The sequence below is a fragment of the Lynx canadensis genome, chromosome A1 (assembly GCF_007474595.2).
Source record: "Lynx canadensis isolate LIC74 chromosome A1, mLynCan4.pri.v2, whole genome shotgun sequence".
In the NCBI taxonomy this organism is placed as follows: domain Eukaryota; kingdom Metazoa; phylum Chordata; class Mammalia; order Carnivora; family Felidae; genus Lynx; species Lynx canadensis.
This window is the reverse complement of record NC_044303.2, coordinates 157,700,533-157,715,582: the sequence shown is the minus strand read 5'-3', so window position 1 is coordinate 157,715,582 and position 15,050 is coordinate 157,700,533. Positions and strand designations below refer to the sequence as shown.

Here is a 15,050-nt window from a genome sequence, read left to right as displayed (position 1 = left end):
GAGGCTACTGAATGTGTGATAATATATGGATAGGATATTAAACTCAGGTTCGGCTAAGATGCTAAGTATCAGATTTCAGAGATGACAGATTCCAAAGTAAGATATAAAATCAAGGTACAAACTTCCTCAGTAGGTAGAAGATTAACCTATAAGGAAGCTATAAATGGATTAGAAGTTAGAGAAGGAATATGGAGAAATTTTTTTGGAGACCGCTTACCTCCCCCATCTTGATGGCACATTTCCACACACAGATGCCCACAAAGGTGAGGAAGGGAGAAAGTGTATATTTTTTGCTTTCAATCTATACACAATTGGGTTTCATCCTCTAGAGTTACTGATTATGGGATAAAAATAAGAGTAAAAAAAAAAAAAGAGTAAAACAAATCAGTAAGTAAAAATAAAAAAGAACAAAAACAAAAAAGAATCTTTTTGATTTCTGCCAAAGAAAGGAAGGTTTTGATGTATGGCCTCTGAGATCCTGGAGGCACATGTCTAGTAGCATATAGACAGGTATCTGACATAACCTCAGAAGCTGTGGCTCTCCACTTGGTGTCTTAGGACAGAAAAAAAAAAAAGTGCTTTGGAAAGTATGTGCCCTGGCAGAGAGTGGTCAGTGGTGGGTGTATCCCAAAGGTGGGTAGCAATATACGCTCGGGTACAAGACAGAGGGAGTGAAGGAGAATTCCTGTGACATGGGATTAGCAACACTCCTAGAATTTGTTGGAGCCAGGAATGAGTGGTCCAGCATGAAAGTGGATTGGCGTAGGAATTCTCTTAAATCCAATCCAGTAGGGCTACCTAGAAGAGTGATGGGGTTTCAGTACAAAAGAAACGAGAGGTCTCAAGATTGCTTTGAGGATGTGGAGAGTAAGTGAAATAGAGTATATTCATCTAGTGGAACTGTGGATGAACAGGACTGCTTCACAGGTGTGCATTCTGTGCAGTTGCTCAGGGCTCCACTCTTGCTTTAATCCTTGTAGTCGCCATCTTGAAATTCTTAATTATTTTTGAACAAAGGGCCATACATTTTTACAGTGATTTTGCACTGGGCTCCACAGAGTACATAGCTGGTCCTGCAGATAAGACACTACCCATGAAGTTAGGATAAAGCCAGGAAAGTCTGGATGAGAAAAAGAGATTTAAATATCTGTCAGGCCTAGAAATATCATCTTACAGTGACACCAGTCAAATACAGACTTCTAGTATTTCAGTAGCAGTTTGAAACTGCAATTAACAAGAAAAGGTAGGAGTGTTGGGAGAAAGAACAGGCCAGCTGCTGCTACCTGTAACCATATCCAGTCTGGGAGCTGTGGTGGGATCGGGTGCAAACCGTACCTTTAAATGAAGATTGAAATACTGAAAAGAAGAGGATATTCTAATTAAGATTATTTGTGATGACTGTAAGAAAAATGGATATCAGAGTCATGGAACCTGCTATAATTTCTATCCAGGGAGAGAGGAAAAGTGCTTTCTCATATAATCAGTTTTAAAGACACAATGGAAGTCAAAAGTGTGCATTCTACTATTTAATATACCAGTTATGCATAGAAACTTTTTCCTTCTATAATAATCTTTGGGCTAACTTTACAGAATATTTTATGAGAGTACATTATAAAAGTAACCAGTAAACGTTTTGTATTACTGGTTTCTAAAATATATTAGGGATTACGTTTGTTAGTTTGGGCTTTGCCTTATTTTCGTTGCCAGATGTATCCAATGGTTCATTGCTCCCATCTTTATAGAAGGTGCCTTACTACCTCTGTCCTCTGTTTTCAGATTTATTGTCTTTATAGCTTCCTCTTCCTTGATTACACTAATGTACTGCATGCACTGTTTATTGTCCTAACATTAAAACATTTTTTTATACTTTAGTGTTTGAAATGGACCATGTATTGACTCATTCTATTGCCTTTATTAAAATGTGTATACTAGATGCCTGTAATTGTGAAATCTTAGTTAAAGTCTAAGGGTTTTTTAATTATTTAATATTATTTTCTTAATTTTTTTTATTTTTAAAAATTTACATCCAAATTAGCATATAGTGCAACAATGATTTCAGGAGTAGATTCCTTAGTGCCCCTTACCCATTTAGCCCATCCCCCCTCCCACAACCCCTCCAGTAACCCTCAGTTTGTTCTCCATATTTATGAATCTCTTATGTTTTGTCCCCCTCCCTGTTTTTGTATTATTTTTGTTTCCCTTCCCTTATGTTCATCTGTTTTGTCTCTTAAAGTCCTCATATGAGTGAAGTCATGTGATTTTTGTCTTTCTCTGACTAATTTCACTTAGCATAATACCCTCCAATTCCATCTCCATAGGTGCAAATGGCAAGATTTCATTCTTTTTGATTGCTGAGTAATACTCCATTGTGTGTGTGTGTGTATACCACCTCTTCTTTATTCATTCATCCATCGATGGACATTTTGGCTCTTCCCATACTTTGGCTATTGTTGATAGTGCTACTATAAACATGGGGGTGCATGTGTCCCTTCGAAACAGCACACCTGTATCCCTTGGATAAATGCCTAGTAGTGCAATTGCTGGGGCATACAGTAGGTCTATTTTTAGTTTCTTGAGGAACCTCCATACTGTTTTCCAGTGCACCAGCTTGCATTGCCACCAACAATGCAAAAGAGATCCTCTTTCTCCACATCCTCACCAACATCTGTTGTTGCCTGAGTTATTAATGTAGCCATTCTGACAGGTGTAAGGTGGTATCTCATGGTGGTTTTGATTTGTATTTCCCTGATGGTGAGAGACGTTGAGCATTTTTTCATGTGTTGGTTGGCCATCGGGATGTCTTCTTTGGAGAAGTGTTTCTTCATGTCTTTAGCCCATTTCTTCACTGGATTATTTGTTTTTTTTGGGTGTTGAGTTTGATAAGTTCTTTATAGATTTTGGATACAGTCTCAGGTTTTTAATGAAAGATTTTAAGTGTGTATTTTTTTCCTTCTAACATAATTCAGCAGACTGTTCACCATATTTAACTCCAGTTATTGTTCCTTAGGAAATACTTATCTATTATTTCTGAATCAGCCCATATTGTAAGACACTAAAGTTTGCCTTAACATTTTCCTTATAAGGTGAAATTCTTTTTTTTTTTTTTTATATATATATGAAATTTATTGACAAATTGGTTTCCATACAACACCCAGTGCTCATCCCAAAACGTGCCCTCCTCAATACCCATCACCCACCCTCCCCTCCCTCCCACCCCCCATCAACCCTCAGTTTGTTCTCAGTTTTTAACATTCTCTTATGCTTTGGCTCTCTCCCACTCTAACCTCTTTTTTTTCTTTTTTTTTTTCCTTCCCCTCCCCCATGGGTTCCTGTTAAGTTTCTCAGGATCCACATAAGAGTGAAACCATATGGTATCTGTCTTTCTCTGTATGGCTTATTTCACTTAGCATCACACTCTCCAGTTCCATCCACGTTGCTACAAAAGGCCATATTTCATTTTTCTCATTGCCACGTAGTATTCCATTGTGTATATAAACCACAATTTCTTTATCCGTTCATCAGTTGATGGACATTTAGGCTCTTTCCATAATTTGGCTATTGTTGAGAGTGCTGCTATAAACATTGGGGTACAAGTGCCCCTATGCATCAGTACTCCTGTATCCCTTGGATAAATTCCTAGCAGTGCTATTGCTGGGTCATAGGGTAGGTCTATTTTTAATTTTCTGAGGAACCTCCACACTGCTTTCCAGAGCGGCTGCACCAATTTGCATTCCCACCAACAGTGCAAGAGGGTTCCCGTTTCTCCACATCCTCTCCAGCATCTATAGTCTCCTGATTGGTTCATTTTGGCCACTCTGACTGGCGTGAGGTGATACCTGAGTGTGGTTTTGATTTGTATTTCCCTGGTGAGGAGCGACGCTGAACATCTTTTCATGTGCCTGCTGGCCATCTGGATGTCTTCTTTAGAGAAGTGTCTATTCATGTTTTCTGCCCATTTCTTCACTGGGTTATTTGTTTTTCGGGTGTGGAGTTTGGTGAGCTCTTTATAGATTTTGGATACTAGCCCTTTGTCCGATATGTCATTTGCAAATATCTTTTCCCATTCCGTTGGTTGCCTTTTAGTTTTGTTGGTTGTTTCCTTTGCTGTGCAGAAGCTTTTTATCTTCATAAGGTCCCAGTAATTCACTTTTGCTTTTAATTCCCTTGCCTTTGGGGATGTGTCGAGTAAGAGATTGCTACGGCTGAGGTCAGAGAGGTCTTTTCCTGCTTTCTCCTCTAAGGTTTTGATGGTTTCCTGTCTCACATTCAGGTCCTTTATCCATTTTGAGTTTATTTTTGTAAATGGTGTGAGAAAGTGGTCTAGTTTCAACCTTCTGCATGTTGCTGTCCAGTTCTCCCAGCACCATTTGTTAAAGAGGCTGTCTTTTTTCCATTGGATGTTCTTTCCTGCTTTGTCAAAGATGAGTTGGCCATACGTTTGTGGGTCTAGTTCTGGGGTTTCTATTCTATTCCATTGGTCTGTGTGTCTGTTTTTGTGCCAATACCATGCTGTCTTGATGATGACAGCTTTGTAGTAGAGGCTAAAGTCTGGGATTGTGATGCCTCCTGCTTTGGTCTTCTTCTTCAAAATTCCTTTGGCTATTCGGGGCCTTTTGTGGTTCCATATGAATTTTAGGATTGCTTGTTCTAGTTTCGAGAAGAATGCTGGTGCAATTTTGATTGGGATTGCATTGAATGTGTAGATAGCTTTGGGTAGTATTGACATTTTGACAATATTTATTTTTCCAATCCATGAGCAGGGAATGTCTTTCCATTTCTTTAAATCTTCTTCAATTACCTTCATAAGCTTTCTATAGTTTTCAGCATACAGATCCTTTACATCTTTGGTTAGATTTATTCCTAGGTATTTTATGCTTCTTGGTGCAATTGTGAATGGGATCAGCTTCTTTATTTGTCTTTCTGTTGCTTCATTGTTAGTGTATAAGAATGCAACTGATTTCTGTACATTGATTTTGTATCCTGCAACTTTGCTGAATTCATGTATCAGTTCTAGCAGACTTTTGGTGGAGTCTATCGGATTTTCCATGTATAATATCATGTCATCTGCAAAAAGCGAAAGCTTGACTTCATCTTTGCCAATTTTGATGCCTTTGATTTCCTTTTGTTGTCTGATTGCTGATGCTAGAACTTCCAGCACTATGTTAAACAACAGCGGTGAGAGTGGGCATCCCTGTCGTGTTCCTGATCTCAGGGAAAAAGCTCTCAGTTTTTCCCCGTTGAGGATGATGTTAGCTGTGGGCTTTTCATAAATGGCTTTTATGATCTTTAAGTATGTTCCTTCTATCCCGTAAGGTGAAATTCTTTAAAAAAAGTTCTCAGTATTGATGAGTTCAATTTAATTCATTGTGCTTTGTACCTTTTTTCTGTGTTGGGATTTTATTAAAATATTTTATTTTAGTCTTTTCTTTCTCCTTAGATAATTTTTGAATGTGGGATTTTATCACTACCTGTTGAAGTCATATTAAATTGAGTTTCGTATATTTGGTAAACAAGAGGCTTAGTAACTGATAGATTTTATTCACCTATATAGCAGAATAGTGCATTTTGTTTTAATAAATATTTTAGTGTGTTTTAAGTGATGTCTCCTCTTTGAAACCTTTCTTTATTCCAGTCTGCCCTGTTCTGTAGCTATTTAAGGACAGAAATCAGATCTTAATCATTTTGTAGAATCATGGTCCCTGTAGCATTTACATGGTGACTTGGACAAGTAGGCATTCAATAAATGAGAGTTGAATTGCATCCTTTTAAGGTAAACATCCGGAAAGCTTTGATTTAATATGTGTCTTATATTTTCGCAGGCTAATATTCCCAATAATCACTGGTCATCTTTGGTTCAAGAAGCTACAACTGAGGCCTTGAAACTTTGCTTTTGTCCATTGGCTGTCTTTTTACAAGCTTTGTTACAATTCAACCGCAAAATGGGGGCAAGGTATGAAAAATCGTTGTTCCCTTTTTTTCTTGGAAATGTTTCTTCACTTTCAGTCCTTCTAGGAAACAGATTTAAAGTTAGTCTAACAAACTTGGTGTTATTCATATATTCGTTACTACTTTGGGAAAGGTGTTCTAGTACCATATAAAGAAAATAAAGTCTTACATTTGTTTTACAAAAAATAGTTTGGTACATACAGTATGAGAAGTTGGGCATGACAGGATTTCAAGTAAAGAAGGGCTGGGAGTTTTGCTGTCTTAGGATGCACCAGCATTGTAATGTGGATTCTAGAAACCAAAAAGACCCAAGTTCAAGGCTAGATTGACCCAAGTTCATGCAAGGCAATAAGCTATGAAAAACTAATGAATATTTAAAAGATAGAGACATGTTATAATAGTGTGGTTCTTATATCTAGAAAAGCTCGAAGCTTCTGAGATTAAAATATAATAATTTTGGTGATCTTTTTATTGGAGGGTATGGATGGGGTCAGAAATAAATTTGAAGAAAACTACTTAAAAGTCCATATGGATGAAAAAACAAGCAAGAATATTTTGAAATTCTGAGAATAATATCTCTCTCTAATGGATATCACACATAATACAAAGCAACTGTAGGTAAGACAGCCATTTAGGAGCATACGTTACTAGAACAAGATAGGTAGTGAAGATATAGAGCTTCATACATATAAATATGTGGCAAAGGGCACATCAACATCCCAAAATAGGAGTGAAGGAAGAACTAAGACTAATGGCTCATCACCAGTTCCAACATCATTTATGATTTATTCTTGGTCATTTTTTTGTATGGCAAATTTCACCAAGAAATGTTTTAGCCTATAATTTATACTTCCTCATGAACTCTTTCTGCTGAAGCTCAGTGTAGATTACTTAAAGGCCTTAGTCTCCACCTGCCTGTAATCTGTTAGCACATCCCACAACGTGATCACCACCAAAAATCAGCCCGAATCAGCACAGACTCAAAGAAAAAAGCGTGTGCCTATCATATGGTGATTTCTATGTAGAAGCATCTTCAAGACAGGTTCTTTACCTTCTACCTCAAACCAGTTACTTCTTATAAGATCCTCCTATTCAAAACTTCTGAAGTTACAATTTGTGTTGTTTCTACAAATACGGAAGTCTTTGGAGTCACAGATGCTAGTAAATTAGGGAAGAAAAACTTAGAACACAACTGTAAACCACCCTGTTCTATTATATGTGTTCACATATTGTATACGTCCTTTTAAAGCATATGCTAAAAAGCCTGATATAATACACTTTTAGTCTTGTGTAAATTATCTTTGTATTTTTTATGGACTTAATTGTTTTCCATCTGTTTTCAAAAAAAATTAGAGGTATGCTCTAGTCAGAAGTGCTCATAAAATAGGAGCCTTTCCCCTCTTCTATTTGGAATGAGCCATACTTTTCTTATATGCAAAGTGGGAATAGTAACAGCAACCTAACCTTACAAGTTGAATATATTAAATGTGACAACATGTGTAAACCACTTAGCATAGTACCCAACATGTAATAAACAATAAATGTTAGCTATTATTATTACCTTTATTCTATGAAAAAAATCATGAAGTAATCAGTACCATGTGTGCAAAAGAATGAGAAAGATAATATGTGTGAGACTAGTAAATGAAATATCTTGTGTTAATTTAGATGCTTTGAACTCTTTTTCAGAGAGACACGGCGACTTTTGGAAAGAGTGGTGTATCATCAACCGGGGTTTCCCAAGTCTATTGTATCAACTGCACGTTGGTACCTGCTGAGACACTTACATGCCAAAAATGACTACGAACTTATTGATGTAAGGCATTAATTTTATTCACAATATTTCATTTCGGACCTTTGTTGGAGGAGGGGTGAGGGTTCCTGTCCTGGGCGTTGTAGGCTATTGAGCAACATCCCTAACCACCCTAAACGGTAGATGCCAGTAACACTGCCTTCCTCCCTTTACCCAACTTGTGACAACTAAAAATATCTTTAGAAATGCCAGATGATACCAGTAATTGCCCCTCGTTGAGAGCCACTGATTTAACCTGTAGGAAATAGATTCTCCTAATGTGTCATGCAGAATAAGAAAGTATTGATGAAAGTGCTAGGTGCTATAGTATTTTTTATAAGCATTGCACTGGAGGCAAATAGGGTAAGTTTGAACATAGCAGAATTTAATGGGATCTTCATATTATCTTTGGAAATATTATTTTACTTCTTGTTTTTTCTGTAAGATACATGTGACAGTTTCTACTCCTCATAGCATGGCACTAGTATCTAAATGTATAAACATATTTATTTGTATATCTAAAATTCTTTTTAAAAAGGTAGAGTATAATAAATAAATAAATAAATAAATAAATAAATAAATAAATAAGGGGGCACCTGGGTGGCTCAGTCGGTTAAGCATCCGACTTCAGCTCAGGTCATGATCTCACGGTTCGTGGGTTCGAGCCCCTTGTCAGGCTCTGTGCTGACAGCTCAGAGCCTGGAGCCTGCTTCAGATTCTGTGTTTCACTCTGTCTCTGCCCCTCCCCTGCTCACACTCTGTCTCTCAAAAATGAATAAATGTTAAGAAAAAAAAAAAGGTAGAGTATATAAAAACATACATTGTTTTCTCATAACTTGAGCCTGTAATTTACAAAATACAATGAGTATAAATGAGAAGCTTTTTAAATACTTACAGCATTTGAGGGGCGCCTGGGTGGCGCAGTCGGTTAAGCGTCCGACTTCAGCCAGGTCACGATCTCGCGGTCCGTGAGTTCGAGCCCCGCGTCAGGCTCTGGGCTCATGGCTCAGAGCCTGGAGCCTGTTTCCGATTCTGTGTCTCCCTCTCTCTCTGCCCCTCCCCCGTTCATGCTCTGTCTCTCTCTGTCCCAAAAATAAAAATAAAACGTTGAAAAAAAAAAAAAAAATAAATAAATAAATAAATACTTACAGCATTTGAAATACTGTTTGCCTTTCAGTGAAACTTTAATCTTAAAGAAATATTAATAAAAACAATGCTTGGAGAAACGCATTATAATTATCCTACTGCAAAGCAAAAAGGCAGAACTTGTATGAATGCTGGGAGTTCTCCATGATGTTCTTGTATTTCTAAACATCCTGTGAGCAGATGGCCTGACTGCTCTTTGTTCCAGACCATCTTTTCAAGGATGTTTTTATAGTGACAGCCTTGGGAGACTGACATAAGTGTCTTCCTCCAGACCAGAGGTTAGGCCTATTTATTGCCCATCATAAAAGATTCAAGTCTCGGGATGTGTGGGTGGCTCAGTCGGTTAAGCTTCTGACTCTTGATTTCGGCTCAGGTCATGATCTCATGGTCATGAGACTGAGCCCCGTGTTGGACTCTGCATGGAGCCTGCTTGGGATTCTCTCCCTCCCTGTCTCGCTCTCTCTCTGTCCCTTCCCTGCTCATGTTCTTTTTGTCTCTCTCAAAATAAATAAATAAACATTAAAAAAATTAGTAACAAAAATAAAAGATTCAAGTCTCCTAGTCTCAGGGTTTTTTTCTTGTAATGTGATCCAGTATGTATGTGGGAAACTATGTGAATCCCTACATGTCACCCCTGTGAGTCTTAGGGGCTAAGGGAAACAAACGTAAATGTCTTGATGTTCATGCGGTTTATTGTACCATGATTGATAAAAACTTTTGTCTCTGACCCAGGAGAGCCATGTCTTTTGGCAGTATCCAAGGCTAACTTGTTAGCTTGCAAGTAGATCAGAATCTCAAACCCTTCACAGTGTTTGAAAACGGAACAACCAAAAGTTTTAGTAGTCAAATGAACAACCGAAATTAAATCTTCTAGTTTGTAGAATTGGTGAAAACCTTGCAAAGTTTCTTGATAGAGCCTAGAATCTAGAACCTCGATTCTAAACTGTGGTTTTAAAGGAGAGGAATATCACTTGCACGGTTCTGTGTACAAAATGGTCTTTTTGGGTAAGGGACTAGAGATGACAGCATTGTGAACAAAACCACCAAACGAAACCTTCAGTTTTATACAGCGCTGACAATGGTAACAATCAAAATGTTGCATCTTTACTAATTGAGCATTTGAATAAATTGTGCTTATCTTTGATGTTGGCTTTGGCCGAACAATTTATTTCAGCAAAAATGACTGGAAGGATTGCACGTAGTCCCTTTTTCTTGTGTTGTTTGATATTGCCTGCTGCCTTTTGGCATACTTGGCTTCCATCAATTTAATTATAGTTATTGTGAATAAACAAAATACTAATATTTCTGTATGTGATTTCCCGTAGGTGCTGGTAAACAATGCCAAAACTCATGGAGATACAAGAGCATTGGAATTGAATCAGAAATTGTCCTCACAGTAACAGTGCATTATTTTATAGTAAACAAAGAAAAAGCTGTTAGAAAGAATGAATCAATGAATCAAAACTTTTCCCCAAAGCAACATTTAAAAAAACAAAAAAAACAACAAAAAAAAAGAGTTATAATCATCCATTCCTATTTTGAATCTGAAGACATTTAAGTTCTTAAGCTAGGGATTTAGTTTTCTGAAAGCTCTTAATGTAACTTTAATTTGAAAAATATCTTTGATTTTGAGAAATCCATAATGAAAGGAAAAAACAGGATTCCCTTAGGTGGTCATCAGTAATTTGTAAACCATTCTTTTCTCCATCTTGCATTAGGCACAATAGGATATTTTTTGTACCCCTCTACAATAAAGCCTTAATAGCCATTTTCCAAATAATATGCAAAAGCAGATTAGCTCAACGCTGAATTTTATTTGTTAAAAAGTAAATTCAAAGATGTAATTCCTTCTGTGACCTCTGGAGTTCAGCAGACCAATTCATCATCACATCTAAATAATCTTGCAGTCTGTTTTACTAGTGGCTCATCTCAGATTCTGTTGAAGAAGCATAATGTAAATGTTGGTGAGTCTTAGACTCCATTGGATATGTTTGTGTAATTCAGAGCACTCAGGTGTATGGCTGCATTAAAAAAATTAATGGAGAATTTTGGAAAACAATGCTGACAGTGTTTAATCGATCATGCAGTTCCTTCAATTATGAAAAGACTTGAAGTTTCTGAAATGAAAAAAAACCTAGTGTCTTATTTTCTTTATTAAAATCAGATATAATTTCTAAGTTTCAAATTTTAAAACTTGAAAGCACATTTACCTATTTTATTTTTTCAGAAAACCTTTTATATATCTGAAGAAGCTTTATGTTGCTTACTTTGGATTTGTGGTTTTAAAAGCTTTCAGACATTTACATATATTATTTTATGAAAATGTGTGGTTGTACAATTCATGTGTGTAGTTTTTTTAAGTCAGCTTTGCGTGTTATTTTGTGAGATAATATAAATTGACAATGTTCTGTAATTAAATTTTACTCCAAAGGTTAATCTAATCTATTGAACTGACTGTAATTTGATGAATTCCCAAATTTAGCTAAGTATTCTCATTATTCAGACCTATGCAATCAGAATCTTTAAGGAGAAGGGCCTAGGACTCTGCATTATAAAGGCATGCCTAAGAGATTCTAATGTTCATTCAGGTTTCGAACCACTGGATTACTGCAATGATGATTCTTCCCTTTACTTTTTCTTTAATAGGATCAGGCACTTGCCAGTCTCTGCTCATCTCTTCTTTACCCTAACAGCCGATGATTGAGTGCTTTTAACAGCCTGGCCCACAGACTTAGCCAGAGGTGAGCACGAGATGATCTCTGGTGCCCATGCCCTCTTGCTTCCTCTGGAAAGTACTTTAGCCCTTATCCCAGAATGGGCTGGATCCATCTGCTTAAATGCTTAGAAGTCATTTCTTGTTTTCTATCCACTTTCTGGGGTGTCACTTGCTTCACAAGGTTACTTTCATCTACAGGGTGGATTTGGTCAGCCTTTCCTCCAGGCCTGTGACCTTTTGACTAAGTGACCTTTTGACTAGGTTGCCTAGTTCTGGCCTTCAGTGACCTCAGACCCAGGTTTTCTAGAATGGAAGGTTCGAAAAGATGATAGTTAATACCATTCTCAGGTAATTCTTTTTGCATGGATGTATACACATCCTCTCTTTTGTTACCTTCTCTTCAGGTTACTGCCCAGTTATCGTGAGGCTCAAATAATAAACGTATGATTTTTATAGCGCTTACTTCATACCAGACCTATGCTAAGTGTTTTAACATTGTCATGTAATCCTAGTAAGTAAAGGAGAATAGTGCTAAACAGCATGCTCAAAGCAAAGAAAACCTGAAATGGAATCAGTGTTATCAGAGTCTAGGAACTTTAAGGTAGCTGGAATTTCCCTTCATTTTATATGTAAGTTTAGAGAAATTACATAAAAAGTTATTTCCTGAAGTGTCAATATTTAGCATTCATAGTGTTTCATTATTTGAGAATTATAGTGCATTTTCTGCTAATTTTTATCTACCATTTGGCTATTATTGTTTAATTAGGTGTTTATAGACCAGCTTGGTATCTGGTGATCATTTTCTGTGGAAAAAATATATTTTGGCTTATAATTAAACTTTCAAAACACAATCTATTTGTTTGAGATCACTTGTCATATTTCTAGAAATGTCCCTTGCATTAATTTCTAGTCAGGATAAAAAATATAAACTTTAGTTTAAAATGCTGTACTCTTTCTTCACTTTACAAAATGAGTTGACAAACTTCCTTTAAGTTAGGAATCTACACAGAACAGAATTGGACAGGGGATTAAAAGGTACAGTTATCTAAACTAACATGAAACATTAGATGAACATTAAGTAATATCATTGATATGTAATATATGAATATGAAAACCTACATGTTTGGTTGCTTCATAGAACATTCAATACTTGTTTTGGGACATTTTATATGGACACAAAAATGAAGTATATTTAATGTATGAGTGAGAAGGGCTTGTAGATCTATTCCCATTTTTGCACACTTTAAAAAATGTGGAAACTGTTTTGGCAAAGTTGACCCTTGTCTCTACAGGTCTTCTTTCTTCCACTTCAGTTGCTAGTGGATAGAAAGCTTCTCAGACTCCCATGTTACTTGTTACACGGTATAGCATGCAGCTGTTGGTTGTAAACTGACCGTCAATTTCAGGAGAGGTCTTTTTGTTTTATTGTGTTTTCCATTAGAAAAATATATTTGTGTATCAGATACAAGTACAGTAGTCTTCCCGTATATTTGTTTTTTAAGACTTTTTATACAGAGAAGGTAAAAAGTCAGAAAATGCCCTTATTTAGAGTTTATACCTTATTTTTGGTTTAGAAAATAGAGTCACTTAAGACCTATTGCACTGAAAGCCCACTCAATGTGTCTAGCTGTCCCTTTGCCGTATAATAATGGGTTTTTCCTCTTTTTGGCTGATTAGAATAGGAACTTTTTGGATAGCAGTGTTTTAAAACCCTATACAACTATAATTTTTAAAATGAATGCTAAATTATATTTAGACCTCAAAATGCTTTGGAGAAACTTAGGAATAGGGTCTCTTTAACAAACAGCTCTTATGAAACGTTTGAAATTCTTTTTTTTTTTTTCTATTTTGGACTTAGAATTGAAAATACCTATTTGTTTTAGTGAAGGGAAATGATGCCAGGAGAGGGATAATTAAAATTGGAGTATCCCATGAAAATTCGGTTTCATATGACATCACTCCAGTGTTGAAATAATTTTCATGCCATGATCTCTCCTGAGTTTGAATCGGTACAAAAGTTCATTTGGGCTACATACTTCCCCTGTATATAGTACCTATCATAAGAAACATTTAAATTACATGAATTTTTCTGGAAGATGGACAGTAAAAAAATGTTTATCTTCCTGTTTCTGCTTATATGTAGGCAGAATAATGGTCCCCAAAGGTGTCATGCCCTAATCACCAGAACTTGTGAATATGTGGTAAAGGGGCTATGCAAATGTGCTTGAGGGTATAGACCTTGAGACAGAGAGATTATACTGGATTATTGAGTGGACCCAGTTTAATCACAGAAGTCCTTACAAGTGGAGAGCCTTTCAAAGAATGACAATGGAAGGTCAGAGATTCAACATTACTGGCTTTGAAGATGGAGGAAGGTGGGTCCATCCTTGGACTAAGGGCAGGCTCTAGAAACTGGAAGAAGCAAGGAAACTTTCTCCAGTGGAGTTCCCAGAAAGGGATGCAGCCCTTCTGGGACCTCAATTGTAACCTGCTGAGACCCGTGTTGGACATGTGACTTACAGAACTGTAAGGAAATAAATTTATGTTGTTTTAAAGCCACCAAGTTTGTGGTAATTTGTTATGACAGCAGAGAAAATTAGTACATTGCCCATTGTGTCTGTTGTTAAAATGAATTTGCATTCCTTTGAATCTGAATTTTACTAGATCACTGAAATTGGGGATTACCATCTTAATTGTCATAAAAGGGTCATCAAATAAAGATGATGAGTTATTAAAAATGGTTACTGTGAAAATATAAACATCATAAGAATTTGACTCTTAACAATGTGTGGCTGTTTATTTCTATAATAGTTTCTGAACTATTCTCACTCAACATGCTGCTTATAGTATCGCCAATGTAGCTGACCAGGTACTTCACTCTCATCCTCTTTAAAAGAGCTGCATTAAACTATACTCCCAGAACCTCAGTGGTACGTTTCATTCTGGGTTTCACTAGTGAATGGGCATGTAACTGGTAAACTTATGTCTTGACCTTTAATTTTTGTGTAAATTTGTGAAGTGAGGGCCTTCAGCCAGATTTCTAATGGCAGCAATATGTTGTTCTAAGGTCACCAAAGTTTTCCAGGTCCAAAGTGAGCTGGAGCAAAATACTGAAATCAATTGCTTGGTGCAGCACCTGTGAAGCAGCACCTCTGATTTCCACTAAACAGGGGGCCCCTCTTGTGCTTACCAATCTTAGGGTAGAACCCCCCTTCCAAAGAGGCCTCTGCTGTAGAAAAGTAAGTAATCAGTTGCAAGTATTAAGACTGAGCAGGAAAGCAAACCTATGCTCAGAGAATATTTTAATGGAAGCCAGCATCCGTGAATAGTTGAGTGTAATTACATGTGACTTCTACATACCAAATACGCTTCATACAAAAAGAGCACCCGCATTAAATAAAATAAGCACATTGATTATCTGACTCTTAAATAATTTGGGTTTCTAAGACC

The 15,050-nt window shown here is 36.7% G+C and overlaps 1 protein-coding gene across 1 annotated transcript in view; it reads left to right on the top strand.

The window, feature by feature from the left end:
* The window catches only part of TTC37 (tetratricopeptide repeat domain 37), a 90,068-nt gene extending 75,686 nt beyond the window's left edge, over nucleotides 1-14,382 (top strand). Inside the window, exons 41-43 of the mRNA XM_030325104.1 lie at nucleotides 5,820-5,950; nucleotides 7,636-7,762; nucleotides 10,210-14,382. Coding sequence (XP_030180964.1) covers nucleotides 5,820-5,950; nucleotides 7,636-7,762; nucleotides 10,210-10,284 — 333 coding nt within the window. The 3' untranslated portion in view covers nucleotides 10,285-14,382. The remainder of the gene's footprint in view (nucleotides 1-5,819; nucleotides 5,951-7,635; nucleotides 7,763-10,209) is intronic.
* Nucleotides 14,383-15,050: the final 668 nt, after the last annotated feature.